The following is a 23128-nucleotide window of genomic DNA, read 5'->3' as shown; positions in this document are numbered from 1 at the left end:
AAGGGCAAAGCACAGTGTCTTAAGACCATAGCAGACCTTATTAACTTCTGTGATTCAACAGTAGCCAAAGTGTCAGGAGGCAGATTCCCCAGGCGGTGGCTGCTGACAGTTAGTAAACCATATGCTGATATAATAACAATCCCCTTAAATTCTAAAACTATGAAATGTACCTTTACAAAGTGCCTAACTTACTGTAAAAGTATCTTCAAACTTTAAAAGTAAAAGTATCTTTAAGCTTTAACTGTAAAAATATCTTTACTCTCAAGCAAAACCTGACTTAGTGGTCAAATGTACATCATGGGAATTAAAATTTCTTCTTTTGTTTAAATGTGTCAGTTTTCATGTCAATCATGCCTTTTTTAAGAATGTTGTTTCTGAGATTAAGATAAGGCAGAATCTGTAATCACATTTGCATGTTTTGTAGGGCTCATATTATTCCTAACTGGACATTAATTTATTTAAATTATTGAAATGTTCTATTTCTGTACAAGAATGAATGTGTCCTCAATGTTACAACACTGGGTGGAGCAATAACTTGATTTGCTCTCTTTCTTAGGTCCTGTCAGAGCACAGCCATCACCCTGTGACGCTGACCAATTCTCTTGTATCTACACACTCCAGTGTGTCCCTCTCTCTGGGAAGTGTAATGGACAGGAAGATTGCGTAGACGGATCTGATGAAATGGATTGTTCCCTCAAGCCCTCTCCTCAGCCCTGTGGTGAAAAGGAGTTCCAGTGTTCTGCAGACAAGTGTCTCCCATCCCTCCTGCTGTGTGATGGAGTGCCCGACTGTCACTTTAATGAAGATGAATCTGGCTGCTGTGAGTTATTTTCACTAACTTAGTGTGCCAGAGAAGAAATGCTATTTTAAAATAATAGATAGAACTTGACAGATAAAACAAAGTTCGCTACAGTCTTACCATGATCGTATCATCAATTACAGTTTTTTTGTGTTATGTTGTGAAACAAAGCATGTAGCCCTCGTTTAGCATTTCTGGAAACACTTCATTTGTGGTCACACTAATTTCTTTTAAGCCTATCTTATTTCCTTTGCTATTTATGTAGGGATCATTCATATGGGGGATGCCCTGATGCAATTGTTATCTTTTTAACACATTTGCTGGGCTTGAATGTGTTCCGCAGAAGTTCATGTGTTGGAAACTTGATACTCATAGTAACAGTGCTAAGAGCGGGGGAGATTCAAATATGGTATCTGACAGATGGCGTGATTGATAGGTGTTTGGAACTTGAGGACTGTGCCCTAGTGAATGGATTAATCCATTTAAGGGTCCAGAAGTTCATGTGTTGGAAACTTGATACTCATAGTAACAGTGCTAAGAGCGGGGGAGATTCAAATATGGTATCTGACAGATGGCGTAATTGATAGGTGTTTGGAACTTGAGGACTGTGCCCTAGTGAATGGATTAATCCATTTAAGGGTTAGTGGTTCAATGTCAGGGAGTGGTTCTGATGGCTTTATAAGAATTGCTAGTGAGCAAGTTAGCACTCTTGCTTGTGCCATTCTCGCCATGTGACATCCTGGTCACCATGGGCCTCCCCACCAAGAAGGCGGCCCTCACCAGATGTGTTCCCCAAACCTTGGACTTCCCAAACTCCAAAACTGTGATAAGCAAATTTCATTTTCTTTAAAAATTGCCCAGTTCCACGTTCTGTTATGAGAGACAGAAAATGGACTAATACAACATGTTATGGAAATGGTTTGAAGAAGTTTGATTATAATTTCTTCCCAATATACAGGTCCACAACAATGGCTCAAGTAAAGGGCCACAGACAAATATTAATTTTAATGAATATATATAGTTAGCATTTGGTTCTGGACAATTTCCTGTGTAGATGTCATGTCATTAAGAATTTATGAGCTGGTTAATTCTGAGGTCATAGGTTTGAATCTCATTCTTCCTACTTACTATCTGTGTGGTCTTGGGGAAGTTATCTGAGTGCTGCCAATTTCAGTCTCATCATCCATGTAATAAGGTCAATAATACCTAACTTGCAAGGTTATGAGGACATGAGCAAATGCATGAAAAATCCCAATCCCTCCATTAAGCAACTCCTATTTTTATTGTAACTATCTAATGTCAGATTGGGAAGAAAGACTGTGAGTTAAGAAATAATTATGCACATCTTAAGGTAAGTACATGATCATGGTGAAGTCCAATACCACTAACATTTTATTTAATTATTTATTTGCTTGCTTTTATTTATATTTTATTATACTATATTATAGTGTTTGGTGAGGGCTATAGTGATAAAGGTCCATAAACCATATGTCAATGATCATACTTTTTTTGAGTAGTAAAAAGCAGTTTGGAATGTGACTGTAAGATGGGAAGATTGAAAGAAATATAAGGCTATCTCAGTGTCCTATTAGTGTGGGCGTCCTGACTTATGATAACTATTGGAAAAGAAGTAAACATGAATGAAAGAAAAGGGAGATGGCCTTTGGATGTTTAAAGGCCTTAGCCTTTAATCGGTGAAATTATTTTTCCGGTTTAGGCTTAAGGATTAGCTTTTTATCTCCCTGTTATTTTATACATATATATTGTCTTTGTGATAAAGGCAACTTGTCATGTCTTATAATATATTCTTAGAGGCAATGTAAGCAAATGGAAGTGAATGGAAAAGAGAAAGCCTGCCAAATTACTTATCCCTGTTCCCATCACAGCTCTAATGCAATTTAGAAATCGTATTAAGTTCAATATAGTCATATGGTATTTGGTTTCAAATAAGAATGCTGTTTAAAGAGAAGCTTATGAAAGAACTGTGTCCTTATAATTTTAGGCATTCATTGGAAAATTAGAGTTTGACTAGTTAGTCATATAAAGTTCTGCCCCTAAAGGGAAATAAACCCACATTACAAATAAAATAAGGAAAAAGTGCTAGAGCAAAAGTATAGAATTAAAAGCACTCAATGATCACAATTTACCAAACATTTGAAGGTATAATAGCTTTTTCTGGGATCCCCCATTGATTCAGAATGGTACTTTGTAAACTTTCATTCATTCATTCACTCATTCACTAACCTTTATTGAGCCTAACTGATACTTCTTCGCATTGTATTGGACATGGATGACACACATGGATATGACACTGTCCCAGCTCAGGCTATAGATCCACTATACATCACTGAAGGAGACTAGTAAACAAAAGTCGGGAATACGAAGGGTCTCCAAAAAGTTTATGGAAAGATTCATATTGTCTTTTCATGCTATTTTTGTATAAAATTTTTGAAGTACTCTCTTACTGTATGATAAGTTCTATGACAGAGATAAACACACTGTGTTATAGAGCACACAGGGTACTCTGTACATGTGGTGCTAGGGAGCCTGTAAATTTTAACAAGAAAGGTGATTGCAGAGCCTAATTTGTAAAGACAAGTAGCCATTAGAGGAGTAAATTGGAGATGCTTGATTCAAGGGAAGAATGTTCCAGAAATAGAGAATAAGTCATTTCAGCAAAGTATATTTTTTGTTACTGGAATAGAGCTCTTGGTGAGAAATGCAGAAAAATTTTAGAGAGATAATCAGGGACCAGGTCTTAAAGAGTCCCCCAATAACTGTGTTTAAGTAGTACGAAGGAACTTCAAAAAGTTCATGGAAAGATTTGTATTATCTTTTAATTCTACTTTTCAGCAAACTTTTTGAAATACTCTTGGATATGAAATTAATTGGAAAGAGGAAGAGGGACTGGTTAGGAGATGTTGTGGTTCAAATATAAAGAGATCGATTAGATAATGGTGTGAGGTAAAGATTATAAATAATTTAAGGAACAGTCAGATGATGAAGAAGAGAAAGGACTCAAGAATGACTTCCGAGTTTCTGTTTTGGATATTAGGACAGCTCATATGCTATTTCCTGAGCTGGGGAAAAGAGGAGGAGGACATCTTAAGGGAAGATCATGGCTTCATTTTAATATGTATTTGTGGTACCTACAACCCATTCACATGGAAATGTTAAGAATGTGTTTGGAAATGCATATCTGGAGCTCAGAGGAGAGAGAAGCAAGATATATAAAGATACATGGCCCCAAGCATAGGATGTTTGAAGCCATGGGTGTAGAAGAGATCAAAGAGAGAGAAAAACGGTAATGTGGCCAACATAATCTCAAGGAACACCTGAAGGACAGTTAAGAAAAAGCAAACATTGAAAGACACCGAGAAGATGTGGTCATAGACATAGGAGGGCAGCAAAGAGAAAGCGATGATCTTAAATCAAAGGTAGAAATCCTCAAGTATCAGAGAGTATTCATGGGTCAGAATGTTGCTGACAGATCAAGTAAGACTAGGCCTAAAAAACATAAATTGAGAAAAGCAAAATGTCGTTCAGGTGATACTGGAGCGAGAACTTTCTGTGGAGTGGGAGGGCAGAGTTCTGAAGCCAATCCTTTTGAAGAGCAAATTGGAAATGGCAAAGAGAAAAATCATCTGTAGACAACTTTTCAAGAAGTTGTCATTGGAGTGGGATGTAGGATAAATGAATAGTTTGTTTTGAGTGGGTTGCATGTGTTCAAATATAGGAATAAGGATTCTGAGATGTTTAAAGTTGTAGACAGAGAAAACAATAGCAATTGGTATTTGAAAGCCTTTATTAATGCAGACAAATTTGTCAGTGATCAGAATGTTTAGACAAACCTGTGATGAGTTCACCATTTTGAAATAATTCACATTTAATATAGTCTTTCCATTGGAAACATGTAAATTTCTTATAAACTGAGAACATACTTTTTATCAAAAAATATCCCCTTTCTGTAAAAAGAGGAAATGTAAAACTAAGCACAGTTAATTATATAGAACGATACCACAAAACAAGGAGCACTCTTTTCAATAATACTCCTCTGACAGCAATCTATTCACCAGAGAAAATTTCAAGATTTCATCAGATGTCATATTAGTCAATATCCTAGCAGGAAATGGAAAGCCCATTGATATTGCATATGTTGAGAATATATTAATAAGGACATTGTTTATTAGAGAAATAGTATGCATAGGAAAACCACAAGCAATAGTAAGAGTGGGTGGGAGCTTTTATCACATACTGACCAAAAGGTGTGAAAGGAGGAGACAATTGCCTGAACCTGGAGTCACACAGGGTAACTTGATAAGAGGTGTGGCATTTTGTTAAGAGAAGCAAATAGTGCAAGCTCGCTTCACAGAGCCTCTTCTCTCTCTATTAATCTGCTGCTGGTACTACCCATGGGCCAAAACCAACCATATGCTAGAAGTCAAAGAAACTTGTTCATGCATCCTTATAGTTTACCTTCTCAGGGCCCAGAGTGGGAAGAGAAGATGGAGAATGGATCAGGAGAAGCAAATAGAAACTATCCATCAATGATAGATGCAACTGTGAAAAATGGATAGCAAGGGGGCAGTTTACCTACTTCGCAACAGTAGTCAACATGTCCTGTGAAGCTGAGTGCCACCTCTGGTGATCTGGAATGGGTTATGTTCCTCAGATTTATGGGTAAACCTTATCATCAATATTTTTGTTATTGGCTTTTAAATAGGTTAGCTATGATCTCAGCACCTTATAGTGCTTTTCAGTAATAATGTAAAGATTATTCTTCTGCATTTGTCAGCTTTCCTTTTAACAACAATGATCATCAGTTTATTCAACATTAAAATCATGGTGATGAAGTTTGTTTACAGAAGTGTTGGAGGATTACATGAAATTAATATGATAAAGTGCATAATACACAAATAATACATTATTATTAATAGTATTATTATTATTATTTCCCTATTAAACTATTTTATAGTCTTATGGAAAATTATTTAAACTGCTAAGATAATTCAATAAGAGTAGTGGTAGAATTTAATTCAAAGATACAGTAAATATCCATCCCACTCTGTGTTAGACGTGTATACCCAGAAAGGCTTGTAGCCTTCATTGTCATGGCCCAAGACTATAGTTATTTTGCTGTTAGAAATATTGATCAGCTGTATACATGAGTGTTCATTTTAATAGAAAATGGTTACATACCTGTAGTTATATGTGCTTTACTTGTGTGTGTATTTCTTAGGCAGCAACTATAATCTAGAAAAGGAATTTTGCTTTTAGGAAGTAACTCGGATGAACTATTCATAAATTGTTTATTTTTAATGTATCATCTACCTGAGTGAATTAGCTAAAAGCCACAAAATGTTCTGTGTTATTTAGCCTATTTTTGGTAAAAAAGTGTCAACCACTAGGATGATGAAAGATTGGAATGAATATTTTTACAGACATTAAAACGTAATTTTTGAAGAAGAATGTGGCAAAAACATAGATATTGTCCATGAAAACATTTTGAAACCTGAGTTTCTTATGAATTTTATATATAGATTATTTTAACTAATTTTGGAATTTTTCTTTGTTGTATATATTAATAAAGAAGGAGGAATAGAAAGAAATTGGCTCAATTTATTTTCCTACAGTCATAAAATTTCCTTTGCTTTATGAATGATGATAAATATTAATTGCATTCACAATTTATTTGCTATCTACTTCTAAGAGGAAACTGATATGTATCCAGTAAGTTTAATGTTATATTATTTAAAATGCCACTGAAGCTAATTTTTTATTTTCAAATTTCATAAATTAAAAGGTTTATTTTTATTTACCTGTTAACTTTCTATTTTAAAAAACTCATAAATTAAAGCCATTTCCTTTCTTATATCCTTTCTTATATATATATACTTTTTTGTATTTCAATGCTATTAGTGCCAAAGTTTTGGACTTATTTGACTTACAAGTTAGAACTTTTTATTATGCAGTCAACTTGAAAAATCAGTCACACTGGAATAAGGTGAAGAAATATTGATGGATTAGTAAGTGTTTCCAATAGAAGAAAGTTTCAAAATATATGCTTTACAAGTAGATGGGTAGTATCTATCAACTTTGTATACACATTTCAACATATAATATTGTTTAAAACCATAAAGCTATCATCTTATATGGTCCCTTATCACTTTGCAATGAAAAAGAGTGATGACAAAAAATGCGTGTGCACTTAGAAGTATACATATACACACACACATATATACATTGATATATAGATACATGTATATACATATATACTCATTTTTTACAAGTATCTTTTCATCTTATAAGAGTGGAAGGTTTATTCTATTTCCTATTTTGCTTGGTTTGCGATGCTATTTGTCTTGTCAATGTTTATTCTATGGTGATTAAACCCTTTGGAAAAGCTTAAATATCATCTTTCTCCTGGGACCTTAGTCATTTCTAAAATCTGTTTCCAGCCTTGTTTTGTAGGTTCATCTGCACTGCTTCCTTACCCAAATTTCCCAGTCAAAGGAAAACCATTTTATTCACTGTTCTAATATCCAGCTTATTGATTCTCCCTCTATAGACTTCATTTCCACTTTCCTAAATACCTTTTCTCTGGAAACATTAAAATTTAAAACACATTTCAAGACTCTACTCTTACTTTCAGCCTTTATAGATCTCCCTGTGGAAAGGAATTCTTGTGTTTATAATACTTGTCTCTACCAATGTTTTGCCAACTAAGTCTGACCTTACAGAATTTCTTTCATTATTATTTTGAACTGTTAGTCACTCTGGTACTGTGATCTTATTATCACTGTTGTATACATTATGGTCACTCAATTTTTAAATCCCCTCTCCCCGGCACTATCCATTGTAAGGGCTAAGCATGGTGTCTTACATGTAGTGGAAGCTCAATAATATTTATTTTTACGAATTGATATTCTAGAACCTTTGGAAGGATTGCTCAATAAAGCGTTTGCTTAATTTTTTCAGAGCCAGTACTTTCAGCCAAAGGAGATACATGTTCTTAAAAGCACCATTTTTTATGTCCTACTTTAAAATAAATTCTGATGGGAAGTTCTTAACACTAAGTTGCATCAGTAACCTATGATACCTCAAACAATTTTTTACAACCCATTACACTTAAAGGAGAATAGGAAGGAAAAATGCAAGAATACAGTTTCAAGATTAAGATCCAAGCTTCCCAAGGGATAAAGTGGACATAACTGAGTCAATCAAGAGTCACATCTGAGGGAGGAAGAGTCCTTTGCAGAACAAGATTGCCACTGAACAGTTGTCAGTGCTCTTGATGGGCATCAATAAACACATTTTTTTTAAAAAAAACAACCAAAGTCTTATGAGCAGTAACATCTCTATCCTATCAATATGCTTGTCCTTTGAAGTTAGGTCAAACTCTACTTGTGGCCCCCAACAAGCAGACTCTGTAATTACTAAAATACCTCCATGATGCATTATAACAATGCTGCAAAGGCACATGATCATAGTACATTGAGCTTCAGTGACCAACATCATCATCACTCAGGTTTAGCAGGTACCCAGTAACCACCCATGAATTATGCCCCAGTTGATGAATTTCTGTCAGTTCAATTGCACATAGTATCGAGACCATTAGGGGAGCAACAGAGCACAAAGACATCTGCCTAGAATTAAAAGTTGACTCCTCATCTGAAATTAATTGCAACTCTATACAGGACATGCAATGCATTTGATTACATATATAATACTACAGTATATATGTTTTATTTTGCTAGGGCTGCAATAACAAAACACACAAACTGGGTGGCTTAAACAACAAATATTAAATTTCTCATGGTTCTAGAGGCTGGAAGTCCAAGATCAAGGCTTTGGCAGGTTTGGTTTCTCCTGAAGCCTCTCTCCTTGGCTTCTAGAAGGCTACCTTCTTGCTGTGTCCTCACATGGCCTTTCCTCTGTGCATGTACATCCTTGGTGTCTGTCTCTCTTCTTATGAGGACATCAGTCATATTGGATTAGAACCTTATCCTAATGACCTCGCTTAACCTTAATTACTTCCTTAAAGGCCCTATCTCCAAATACAGTCCCATTGATGATTAGGGCTTCAACACATGAATTTTGGGGAGACGCCATTCAGTCCACAAGGATGCGCATCTGGGAAATGATTCTACTGACACAGCAAAATTTTTTTTTTGCAGCAATTTTCAAGTTAATAAGTTGAAATTTTCTTCAGAAAGAACTGTCTTCTAAAATATAGGATTAGAAAAAATAAAGAGTAACACAATAAACTGTCTTACTATTTCATTATGAGAAATTCAACTGAGAAAAAATACATGCTTATAACCATGATGGTCATTCTTGTTCTCAGCCAACAAGAGCTGTTCTAATGGAGCTCTGACTTGCACCTCCTCTGACAGCTGTATCCCAGCTCACAAGCGCTGTGATGGTTTTGTTGATTGCATGGATTTCCAACTTGATGAATCCACCTGCTCAGGTACTCATTTTCATTCAAATCTTCTTTGCAATATGCACTAGTCATTTAACCTTCAGACAATAAAAAATAATAAAAGTTGAAATTCTAAATAATGACAAGTATGGAATAATTGAATTTCTATTGTTGGTTTGGGAGCTAGAAGAATGTTGACATTAATTGCTACATTTTAGTAAAAATTATAAATATATAATATAATATATTCATGCTCATTCCATACAATGTTTGCTAAATAAAGAAAAATCAAACATGTAATTTCAATATAATATAAAAATATTAGCATTTAATAATCTCTTCAATGAAAATTGCTTGTTTTCTGTAAAAAAGAAACCCTATACAATCTAACATTACTAATTTTTTAAAAATTGTACTCTTCTATTTCCCACTTCTTTTTCTTTTTTTTTTAATATTTTACTTTTCCCAGTTGTTTATAAGAAATTTCTATTTGTATGATCTAGTCATGTGTTTAGAAGTACATTTATTAAACTTTACATTGGCTTTTAAATATTTTTTCCTCTGACCCTGTAGCATTTATACAATATAAGATCTGATAATGTGTATCTGTGATTATGCTTTTATCAAAACTACTTTAAAATTCTCTAATTTATTGTGTCCACTGTTAATGTCTCTTCTGAGTAATCAGATTTTTATTTCAGGCAGGAGATAAATAAAATAATAAATAGTAGGGGCATTTAATTCTATCACAACAAAAAGATAATAAAAATTAGTAAAAAAAAGATACATTCAATCAGATTTTCTAAACAAATTGGAAATATTTTATATCAAAACTAGGTAAAAGTATACCCTTTGTATCTTTCAAAATAGGAGAACATTATGAGACAATTGACAAAAGCATGAGAATTATAATTATAATTAAATCATGGTGCAAAAAAGCATTATTTGCTGGAAATGATTACTCACACAGCACTGAATTTTATGAGTGCAGAAGGAAATGAAGACATAAGCAGATCTGATCTATAAAATATGCAAAGATAAATACTCTTTGGTATTATTTCTCTACTAAGTATACTTATACTTCAGATAAGATACCCAAAGGGGAATACTGTTACACTCTTTGTAGAGAGGAAGAAAGCTATTAATGAGATAATTACATTCTTTGAAACTGTTAAGGCACAGTACTTATGTTCAGTACCCAAATTTATTTACATAAAAGTGAGATTTTTTTTTACAGGATGGTATTATATGAGCACAGATATATTGTATCATGTTATAATTTATTGCCTGCTTTGGTCTACCTTTAAAAATAGGGTCATAAAAGCAGAAGACTTGCTATTCATCCTGAGTGATAGACAGTCTGTATGTAACATAGAGCACATTTTCATTGCCCTGTCTCTTTTAGTCAGTCACTAATCATTTACAGTTCACTTACAGTTCATATTGACATAGCTATTGGAATAGAGTAAAATAAATAACTAGTAAAACATAGTATTCACAGATAAAATATATATTATATAATGTTCTTTATTTACATTTTATATGCTTTTTGGCTGCTTGTCCATTAAATATGATAAAGTTGATGCTTCTGTTTTTAAGAAAGCCTTTTAGTCTGATCCCTGCTAAAGATTTGTTAATGTACATTACACAGTCTTTCTTTCCAAATTTCATATTCCTTTCAGTTCAGCATTTTATAGACTTTTATGAGCCTAATCCTTACAGCATCCAATAATTCCCATAGTGGTCACACAACAGATGGTGAGCATTTGGCCTCACATACCTCAAGGTTTAAGTCATTAACAAGAACATTAAACTCAGGCATTGCATAAGTGTTGCAGGTTAAGTATCAAGGAATCTTGTTCATTCCTAAGTTAAATTAGAAAGGCATATTATTTTCAAGTTTTGGTCAATAATGCAACAAAAAATCATTGTCCAGAATTTGGCTAAATTGAAACTGAATGTGTTTTTTTAGTCATTTGCAGTAGTAGAGGTTAATAAAGCTTGTGCTAAGGGATACTATAATTATAGTAATCACCCATCTGAAGAATTAGGAGAAGACACTAAAACTATAAAACTGTAGGATGGGACATTATGAATATAATTTAATACATGCAATGTGTAGTGATGATAATAATGATGATACAGCTTAATAAAGTTTCAAGAGGAGATCAAATGTCCACATCACAAAGAAATGATTACATTTTGCGGTGAGGAATATGCTAATTACCCTAATTTGATCATCACGCACTGTATACATTTATTGAAATACAACTTTGTACCCCACAAATATGGATAATCAGTTATTTCAATAAAAAAATAAAATGAAATAAAATAAAATTATTCCTCTTTTGTCAGGGAAAAATAAGTTTCAGAAGGGTTTACAAACCAATCAAAAACAAAACACAGAAGCTTTTCAGGGAGTATTATGTAACTATTTCAAGTTTCTGAGACACGGTAATCTCTTCTATAGCCCTTGCACTTTTAAGATAAAGAAAACACTCTCTATCCACTGAGGGCTCGGTTTGCTGTGGAAGATCTTTTGGTGGACTCCTAGAATTTATCCATCTCTTCAAAGTATATGCAGATTACTATGTATATGCATATTTATCTGTGACAGTGGATAAATTCAGCATGATTCAAAGGGGTTTGTAAGCCCATAATATCAAGAACTGTAAGCAGTTATATAAATTCTGGACCAAAAAATAACAAATGATTTGACATTTTAGACTAAGAGGCTTTGGAGTTAGATAAACAGAATATAGTTTTAGTTCAGATGCTTCTTTACTATGAATTCAAGGAAGCTATGTTAACCACATGAAGCCTGTTTCCTCCTCTGCAAAATGAGGATAATTATGGTCTGTACCACATAGTGTTATGAAGGTCATGTGAGGTATCCTGTGTAAAACTCTTAGGACGGTCCCTGACACCTAGCAGGCCTCAGCAAATGGTAGTGATGATGGTGATTATAATGATAGAGGGGGAGAAAGGAAAAGAAGGAGGTGAAGGTGGAGAGAGCCATCGTAATTAAATTAGGTTTCACAGGCCATTCAAAGACTCCCTCCCCCAAGTAAAGGGATGAATGAGAAGAATTATTTAATAACTTATAACAATTATTTAATACCATTCATTAGCATAGAAAAGTAACAAATAAATTTACATTCATTCTACCAGCAGTCCTATAAGGAAGTAATATAATACTTATTTTAGACCAGTTTAACCTTGGACTCAAAGTGCCTAACCCAAAGTCACACAACTCATAAATGACTGAGCCAGGTATCACAGAGGGAAAACCAGAACTCAGGCAGTTATCAGCCTTCCCGGCAGACTACCATGAGACATCTTTCACTTTCCCTGTCTCTATATACATTAAGAAAGAAAGAAAAAAAAATAGGTGCCTAGTTCCACGTTTTCTGTATTTAAGCTTAAAACTTACTTTTGTTTTCATATGTGTGTGCCTACCTGTCTAAAGTGATACGTCAGAGTGGGATTGAATGTGAATTCTTCCCAGAGTGGTATTTCTGTGTAATCAGTTGTAAGTCACATCAGCCTCCAAGCCCATGGTCATAATAACCAACCCAGAATGGTCCAAGCCGGGAGGACAATACTGTGACTAAAGAAGCTGTACCCCTAGGACTCCTAGTTCCCATCTAGGGAATTATCCACTTATTTATCTATTGGGAATACTCAGCCTCTTCATTTCTTCCTAGTCATATCCACCCCCTTCCCTATTTCATTTGCTCTCTGCTTGAAATTAAAGATGGAAATACTTTGTAGTGTGTCCATACATAATAAGGTTAAAGAACCTGGGCCTAAGACAAAAGCTTATAAAAACTTCTCACAGATATAATCTACAAATCTTCTGTCCTCCAGAATGACAAGATTCACTTCTGGTTCCAGTCAACATCTGTGTTTTCTTTACTGTGCTCCACTATCCAGCACAAGAGAAGGCATATATAGATTCCCACAGAATGATTTAGAATCATCTGATATAAAACAAGCCTATGTCTTACGCTCTCTAATCAAAGTAAATATTAATGACCCAGAAAAATCATGCAGCTGTACTGTACTGTATGTATTCTGAGGCTCTACAGTATCAGACACTCTGCTGGTTTTTCAATAAAACAAAACCCTTATTTGAGGAAGACTGAAGTTGTCCTTAAAACCAAAAATGTCCATAAAACAATTTAACAGGTTTTATATCTAATTTGTGCTCTATCATATTGGTGGACTATTTTCAGTCAAACCAGCTAGTTTCTTGCTTATGAAGGAAATTTCATGTCTGTTCTGTTCAGCTGAGCATGCCCCCCATGCCAGAGGGGTGTAGCTCTTTACTCTTACCTTTGACATCTCAGCCCCTGTTGTAATTAGTTAAGTAAGGAGGACTATGAAAGGTCAAGATGGGAAATATATCCCTAGGAAAGCAAAAGTTTTGAAACCAAAAATGATACCAGACACATGATAATCTCACACTGCAATTTCTCTCCTTCTCTGCTTTTCTCTTTCCTAATGCCTTTATCATCTCATCCCTTTCCTAAAGTTCAGTGACTGGCTGAACTATTTATTATTGCAAGCAATCCTTTCAATATTGTATTTCAATGCATATTGCCTACATAAAATTTCTGGTTTTCCTCTTTACTTTTTCACTATCCATCATGATCATCATTTTTCCTCCACCCAGGAGTATGGTTTCTCTCTGCCTGTTGAGGTTGGTCTACTCCCATAAAGACAGAGACCGTAGATCTGTGTGACCCCATGGCACAATGATCCCAAAATGACTTGAGGAGACAGCCTAAAATGATGATATCTAAGAAGGCAGAAGAAGAAAGCCTCAAATCTGTATCTCTATCCAATATTTCATCTGGGGTTCAGAACTGCAAATTCCACTGCCCACTGGACACTTCCATTCAAATATCCCTTATGCACTTAAAACATAGCATCATTTTCTTTAAAAATCTTCCTTCCCCACGAATCTGCCAACTCAGTGAATGAAGCCTCCAAGTAGCCAGTGGCCCATCCAGAAATTTGAGCATCATCCTTGGCTCTTCTAAATAATCACCAAGATGTTTTGATTCTAATATTTAAATATCTCTTAAAATCCCCATGTCTTTCAACCCCTTGCCCCAGTCCCTCTCCTTTCCTTCAGGCAACCACCATTTTTTCCTGTATTATTATTATTACAAAAAACTCTTAAATGGGCTCCCAGATTTTAGTCTTGGCCTTTCTGTTGACTTTGCACACTGCAGCCAGGCTTCTCTTTCTGAGGCATAAAGCATGACACATCCCTTCTTAAAATCCTGGCCTCACTGAGCCTATGCAATCTGGGACCTGTGTGTCTCTGATCTTCCCTCACTTTTTCTTTGTATTGTCAACCATCCAACCAGGCAGGGTTTCCTTCCTCAAACTCCCAGCACCCTTTTCTCAGGCCTCAGGGTCTTCATGCTTATCTTGCATGCACACATACTTCTGCCCAAATAAATGGCTGCTGATTCTCTTCCAGAAAGCTCTTCCTTACTTCCTAAATTTGACTGAGGTGTTTACCTCTGGATCTTTTTGAAATCAACATTTACTAACTTCATACTAGGAGCTGGTTGTTCTAACATTCTCAACAATCCTATGAGAGAGCTATTATTTTTAATTTTGTTTCACAGAGAGGAACCTGAGGCACAGAGAGATTAACTACCTTACCTGATAGTACACAGCTGATAAATTGAGCTGAAATTCCAACTCGGGCAATCTGGCCCCAGTACCCACAGCCTTAACTATATTAAGCTGCCTGTATTACACATTATTACATTTCCAGTGCCCAGTCAGGTGCCAGATGTTTAATAGATGTGCTGAATAGATTTGTTGAATTAAAAATTAAAGACAGTAAGGATTTCCATCAAGTATCAAAGTTATAGATAGTCCAGCAAGGAAGGAAGGCTATTTTGCAAGAAAAGAGGTGTTTAAAAAGTTAGGAGCTTATAGAAGTAGATTATAGAATTGTGGTAACAAGGAACTGTGAAGGGGAAAGGGGAGGAGGTCAGGAAGAGGTTAGTTAATGGATGAAAATTACAGTTAGATAGGAAAAATAAGTTCTTGTAATATACAGTAGTGCAAGGCATCTATAATTAACAATAATTTATTGTGTGTTCTCAATTGGCTAGATGAGAGGAGCTTAAATGCTCTCATCACAAAATGATAAATTTTTGCAGTGATGTGTATGCTAATTACTCTGATTTGATCATCACACACTGTACACGTGTATTGAAATATGACTTTGTATCCCATAAATATGTATAATTAATACATGTCTATTAAAAATAATAATTTTTTTCTCAAAAAAAACTAGGAAGAGCAACTTCAGCCTTAAGTAAATGGGAAATTGGCAGTCCTTAGTTTATCAGGATTGTGTAGTGAGGATACAAGCAGGTAGTATAAATAAAAGCACCCATGAAGAGTTAAAAGCACTAACAGCTCCTTCAGTAGTAATTGTATGAAGGTAGCTTCTTTTTAACTTACAAGTAAACCATTTTGAAAATAAATGCTCATGCTAAACTAGGGCCAGGGGCAAGGGGGACAAAGTTGAGCCATGCTGAGGTCTGTCAGAGACACAGAGGTAGGACATATACATGCACACTAGTAACTTACCAAAAAGGCAGGCCACCCATGCAAAGCATCTGTCTGCTGTAATATGGTGACTATGGAGCCGAACTAAAGGAAATAAATGTTTCAGTAAACACAAAGTTTCAGTATAATCACAAATATGTCATGCAGACACATTCTAAATAGGTAGATTGCACCTGATACACTGCAGAAGAATGTCTTTGTTGCATATTACTTGGGCACTGGGCAGATTTTTCAGGGTACAGGAAAGTGGCCTAGGAAAATTTCACTTTCAGCAAGTGGGAAGCAATTTACTTTCACAGGTTAGATTTAATGCAATGACTAACAGTGATATGTCTTCCTCCTAATAATATTTATAATTAACTGTTGTCTGTGTAATGCTTCTTTTTAGAGTGTCCAATAAGTTACTGCCAAAACGGTGGGACTTGTGTCGTAGAGAAGAATGGTCCTATGTGTCGGTAAGGAGCACTGTCTTTTTTTTTTTTTTAACATTTATTGCAGCTGGCTTACTTATTTTTCTTGAGGCTGATATAATAGAAAATCAATCAGTATGTGGTCATTAAGGTAAAAATAGTGGGTGAAGGCCCTATATACATATATCTGTCTGAATAAGAGAAAAGAAGACGTTAGTGTATTTCAGGAAAATATCAATTACTTAATATGATTTTCCATTTTTTCAGCATTTTATATTATGTGTGATGCATAATTTGAGGAACACTCATTATTCCTTATTTTTAATATTTATATCAGGTTTTTAAAAGATCTTTTTCTGATATGGATATTCTTCTAGTTCGGATAAACTTAGTGTCTGTATTTTCCTTCTCCCTTTTCATTTCAAATTCCATATTTCTTTATTCTAACAACAAAAGATAAAATTAATTTATAAATAAGTCTATTTTCTGGTTTATGCAATGGATGTTTATGAATAATGTTAAAGTACAGATAAGGAATACATTTGCATACTCAAAGCAAGAATAAACAAAAACAGGCCTTGTGATTTCTTGGGGGAATTATTTATATTGCATATCAAAGACAGCTTGATTTTTTTTCTCTCATCCTTCAGGGAATTGTGCGAAGAAGATTCATAAACTCCAAAGGAAATGAGGCATATTCTATTATATTTGTGTTTATGACTTTTTAATCTAGCAAATCAATGGATATATCACTTTGCTTATTAAAAAACTGATTGAAGGTTGATACTCAAGTCACAACAAAAAAAAATAGTATGTAGAAAACAGCAATTAATAGTTGTTTAAATCCTTATATCCTTCTGAGTCAACACACATATTTTAGGAAAAATAGTTTATTCCTAAAAAATAAAAATCTCTATTAATTAAAACAATAACAAAAATTTTATAGACACTGCTTTAACTTTGTTGAAACTTAGTTACTAATAAGTTTCTCAAAGTTTTTTTTTATCTCGGATTCACTATATGATTTATTTCATGATATCTGTACAAAATTAAACTTTTCTCCATAGCAGTTTCCATGGAAATTAATTTATCATAAATTATTACTTTATGTAAAGGCAAGATGCATAATATTAATTCCTAAAACCTCCTGGAAGAAATTGAGAATGATGCCATAAATAATGTTTATTGAGTGTCACCTGAGTGGATAATGTTATTTAATGTCAACTGTTTACAGTAAGGACATTTGCATTTCTGTCCTTTCATTCTAATGGTTAGGCCAGAAAGCTCCCGAATTTAGATAGTCTCAGCTGAGCAAGCAAAGAGCTTTGCATTCCTGGCAACACCCGTGTGGACTTAAATAAACTTTAGAAATTGAAATCCAGATGGTGAAGTCATAAACTCGTTTCTGTCCAGTGAGAAAATTCTAAGGTGGGGGTAGATGTAACAGAAGACTGAGGGAAAAATGGACTTAAAAAGAAAGCAAACCAATGGAACAACATGTAGAAGGTAATTCACTACCAAGAAAGTCAAATACTCAAACATATCATTTTCGATAGCAAATAATACTTTCAAAATAGTGAGATAACTATAATGACCAGCAATATAAACAAACGTTTGGAACTAGCTTGGGACTATTTACAATGTAGGTATGAAAATGACTTTTGAAACTTTTTTCATATTATACTATGGCAGACACCTCATTTAAATTTTTATTTCTTTAAAATCATCAACTGCAAAAATGATATATGTATTTGTAATAAATTTTTTAAAGCATACAGTAGTATATCAGGTAGAAAATAGAACTCCCTGACACCCAAATCTGACTGTATAGGTAGTAGTATGGTTTATATCTATTTAGATATGTTTTTCCTTTCACAAAAACAAGGAGACACATAAGCACACATTTGTTTCTTACAAAAATGTGAATTATACTTTACATATCACTTTGCACCATGATTTTTAATATCATGGCTATTTTTCTATGGCAGTACCTATGGATCTAGATCCATTCCTTACTGGCTGTATAGTATTTGGTAAGTTCCTTAACCTCTCAGCATTTTAGCTTGTTCTTCAGTAAAATGGAGAAAATAACATGAACCTCGTGGGGTAGTTATGAAGGTTAATGGGGTTAATGTACATAAAACACTCTGAACAATGCCTGATATATTAAAAATATTATAGGAATCGGTATTATTATATCATTCTTTTTATGCTGTGTAGTATAAAATATTCAGCATATGGGTTTGTCATAATTTAACTAACCCCATTAATGTCCTACTAACAGTCATTTAATTCTTAAATATTTGCTTTCACAAATGATCTTGCAGTATCCATCCTTTCATTTATCCTTGCCCATTTTTCTTTTATTTTAAGCATAACATGTCTTAATGAAATACCATATAATAATGTAAATTATCTCCAATTACAGTTCATGTCAAATTAATTTCCTATGAAAGATAATGTCCAGTTCATTTTTCATGTACAGGTATTCTTTTTGGATTTAAAGTTAAATGAAGATTCACACTTAGAATACAGTTTTAGGGCCGGCCCGGTGGCGCACTGCTACAGTGCGCCGCTTGGGAGTGCGGCGGCGCTCCCGCCGAGGGTTCGGATCCCACGTACAGACCGGCCGCTCACTGGCTGAGTGAGGTGCAGGCGCAACACTGAGGGTTGCGATCCCGTTGCCGGTCCCGGTCCGGTACGGGCACGACACTGAGGGTTGCGATCCATTGCCGGTCACGAAAAAGGACAAAAAGGAAAAAAAAAAAAAAAAGAATACAGTTTTAGAGTAATTATAAGGGCACTGTGGAAAGGTGGTGGCTTTATGTCAAGCCCAACTTTCTCACTCACAAGAGTGAGAATTTATTAATTTTGTCACCTTTGGGGATAACCAAAGAACCAGGGATTGATCACCAAAGCCCACCTCTCATCCAGACCATTGTAAATATAAGAATTTCATGGTTCCCTGAGAGGACATATCACCAAAGCCTTTGGATCTTCCATTGGGAAAGGACCTCCAGGTGGTACTTGTAAGATTCTGGAGCAGATATTTTTTTAAGCCAGTCATAAGGTTGCTGGGAGTTTATGATTGTCCACAAGAGTAGAAACTACTAAATGGAACTCTAGGTGAACTTTTATTACTTGAGAAACACCAATAACTTAACATGTTTATGGGCTGAAGAGGCAAACTATGAGCCAAAGAAGGGAAATTATCCCAAACCAAAGTAAGCTAGGTTGCTGTGTTATTTTGATATATCAATATTGCTGTTGGGAAAATAGACTGAGCTATGTAACATAAATGCCAAATTAAGATGGAAAGCAGGAAAAAGATTACAAGAAAGAAAAGTAACAATCAAGTTCTAGCATGGGTAAAAGAGAGAAATAGGAAGCAGCATAAAATTGAAATGCATAGTAAGCAATATTTGGAAAGAATACATTCAAATATATCAGCAATCACAGTAAGTGTGAAAATAATAAATTCAATCAAAACACAGAGTATTGGGTGTTGCTTTTGCCTCACACGGGATGACAAAGATGCAAAAAGGATTACTCAGAACCCATTTCTTCTGAGCAGTGAGAGACCCTGAAGGGGTCAATTTCCTGGAACCCTCAAGAGAGAGGCATTCCTTCTTTGGGAAATTAACCACAAACTAGGTTTCTCTCCCTGCATCTATTCTCCAGACCAGGAAGTTAGAGAAAAAGAACATAGGTGGGGTTATGGCTATAGTTTCGCAGTAGAGGCTGGTAACATCAGTGAAATAAAGTGACATTCCATAATGCAATTAGCAAAAGGTTAAGTTGATCCACCAAGAAAAGCTTGATCTTAGCAAACATTGTTTTTCCCTACAGCAATTTCCCAGCATTTTTACATATCAATCAAGTAACTTGTCTGTCCTTGAGCCAGCAACTTTGCTGTGTTACAATTCTATATCTACAACAGAGACTTTACCCTGGGGAAAGTCTCCTGCCTTTTGCAAGGTTAACATTTCTATATGTAATTCCAAAAAGTTAGGCTAAACCTGAGACTACAGGGCTTTGCAAACTAGGGCCTATGAGAAACATTTGCTTTATAAATGTCAGTATATTACACAATTGGGAAAGCCCAAATACCAGAGAGGAAAAATTGACAAAAGATTAATTTTAAAATATGTAAACTGATGTTTCTATTAGTCAGGTTCTCCACAGAAACAGAAACAATAAGATATATATAAATATAGAAGAGGAGATTTATTATGAGAATTGGCTCATGCAATTATGGAGGCTGAGAAATTTAAATGCCATGCATGGCTGAAATACCAGTAAAGCCAGTGGTGTAATTCAGTCTGAATCTGAAGGCATGAGAACCAAGGGACCAATGGTGTAACTCCAAGTCCAAGGCCAATGGACTGGATGATGCCAGCCCACACAGATGAAGATTGATTTTTCTTATTCTGTCTACTGATTCAAATGCAAATCTATTTTGGAAATACCCTCACACCCAGAAAAATTGTTTTACCAGCTATCTCGGCATCCCTTAACCCACTTAACTCATAAAATTAACCATTACGGTGGTTGATTTGGGGGGAAAATTCAACTTTATTTATGAGAGAAAATTGAATTAAAACCATACTAAGATAGCATTTTTCACCTATTGGATGAGCAACATATTCTGTTGGCAAGAACGTGAAAAAACAGACACTCTGCTGGTGGAAATACAGGTTGTTACAATTCTTATGAAGGTGAATTTGGCAATCTCTAACAAAGTTATATATTCATTTACTTTTTAATCTAACAATTCCATTTCTAGAATTTATCCTGTTCAAACAGCTCTAATGTTACGAGTCTAAACGTCCACAAGGCTATTTACTGTAGCATTTTTATAATTTTGAAATATTGAAGACATCCTAAATGCCCACATATGGGAAAGTGGTTGAATAATGTATGATACATCCACTCAGTGGAGTGAACAAGAATGTGAAGCAGTTAAGTGTATCTTGGGCCAGGTGTAGGAAAGATGTTTGTTGCCTGGAGCAAGCTAAATGAAAATGAAGAAATGTAGATAGAGTCACTGAAACTGTTCTGTATCTTTTTTTTATTATTTGACTCAAATGTTCAAAATAATAAGCTAAAGAGCACGTTATTATTGATAATTACATGTCAGACATCACTTAAGTGTTTGACATGCCTGTGGCCTTAGCATACATCTATAGGATAGATGACAATATGCCTAATTTGGCCATAGAGGAGATGAGACTTGGTGAAATTAAGTAAAGATAAAAAGCATGAAAATGCTGGAGTCCAGATTCAAATGTAGGTCTTTGGCCAGTGTCTATGGTTTTAGGTTTTCAACCCTTGTGGTATGTTGCCTCTTTGAAGATTTGACTAGATGACTCATGATGCATGGTTCTTTGAGTACAGATTTGAAATAAATGCCTCTAGAAAATCTAGAACTAAGCTTTATTTATTTTCAGCTTAACACATTGTATACTTTTATTCTTATGAGCTTTCATGTTTTTTTTCTTTTGCCCACTTTACACTTTCTGACCTTGACTACCTGAATAACTCCAGACTCATCCTTTATGTTTCAGCTTATGTAGTATTTCCTCTCTAGAACATTCCTTAAACCCACATGTACATGAGTCATATTCTATATGCTGTGTACAATGTAGGACAGAGAGATGACTCTAAGAACATGTAAACCTGCGTTTGATATGAACTCCACAACTTATTAACTCTTTGACTTTGAAAAAATTACCTTATCTCTCTCTAAGAAAGAAAAAGAAAATGGACATTTGCTAAGAAACTAACATTCTGTACCATCATGGACCTGTGAATATAAAGGAGGTTCTGTTTTATTTACTTAAGGACAGTTTAAACAATGTTGTATCTCAGTGGAAGGCACTGGTAATCTCTTTATCAATTGTTTATTTAAGATCATCTAAATCATCTCCATAGTAATCAACAAGGTTGTTCCTCAAAAGGTGGAATACAGAACAAATCATCAAAATTTAGCATAATGACCTCTGTTGTTATTTCTAAAAACATGTTATTCAAGTGCTATGGACTGAAAAAATGCTCAATAATACTTGAATGCTTCACAAATGAAAATTGTTCCAAAGTTTCAAACATCTATTTAAAATGGTGAGCAATTGGACATCTTTTATGTAGTAAGTGTGAGAGGCCATGCAGGTGTAATTTTTTTTTAATCCAGCACATGGAAGAGACAATTTTATAGGAAAATATAAATTACCAAAACTGGCCCTAGAATAGGTAAAAACGTTGAATAGGTTAATTGATATAGTAGAAATTTAAAGTAGAAAATTTAAAGTAGAAATTTAAAAGTCAGAGATGTGGTCCCTCCCTCCCAAAAATCTAAATGTGTTTTTCTATCAGAAAACTGAAAGCATTGTACAACATCATAACTATAGTTAACATATTGTACTCTTGAAAAATGCTTAGAGTGGATGTTAGGTGTTCTCACCACAAAAATGATAACTGTGAAGTAATGCATGTGTTAATTAGCTAGATTTAGTCATTTCACAATATGTAAATACTTCAAAGTATCATGTAGTACACAATAAATACATATGATTTTATCTGTCAGTTTAAAAATTTTTTTAAAGTTTTAATTTTTTTTAAAAAGCAGAAAGTATTTTCTCTCAAAACAAGGAACAAGGAAGGGGAAAAAAATTGTCTGCCAGGACTTGGATTATTCTATTTTCTCAGGGAGGTTGTAGCCAAAGGAACAAGGAAAAGAAGTAGGAGCTAAATATATTGAAAAAGAAGAAACACAAATATTTTTGCAGATATTGACAGCTAAACAGCTAAGGAAATCCAAACAAGTAACTGAAATACTGTTAGAATAATAAAAGGGGTTCAGCAAGGTAGCTGGATATAAGATAAATA

General features: G+C 34.6%; 1 protein-coding gene across 1 annotated transcript in view; it reads left to right on the top strand.

Moving 5' to 3' along the window:
* Positions 1–16288, top strand: part of MALRD1 (MAM and LDL receptor class A domain containing 1) — a gene marked incomplete at its 3' end in the record, with an annotated part of 94608 nt that extends 78320 nt beyond the window's left edge. The window contains exons 4-6 of the mRNA XM_008582008.1: positions 557–820; positions 9147–9272; positions 16222–16288. Of these exons, the coding sequence (XP_008580230.1) occupies positions 557–820; positions 9147–9272; positions 16222–16288 (457 nt within the window). The remainder of the gene's footprint in view (positions 1–556; positions 821–9146; positions 9273–16221) is intronic.
* Positions 16289–23128: the final 6840 nt, after the last annotated feature.

Source organism: Galeopterus variegatus, unplaced genomic scaffold, assembly GCF_000696425.1.
Source record: "Galeopterus variegatus unplaced genomic scaffold, G_variegatus-3.0.2 Scaffold2502, whole genome shotgun sequence".
In the NCBI taxonomy this organism is placed as follows: Eukaryota; Metazoa; Chordata; class Mammalia; order Dermoptera; family Cynocephalidae; genus Galeopterus; species Galeopterus variegatus.
Note: the sequence above shows the minus strand (reverse complement) of the source record. Positions and strands in the feature narration are given on the sequence as shown.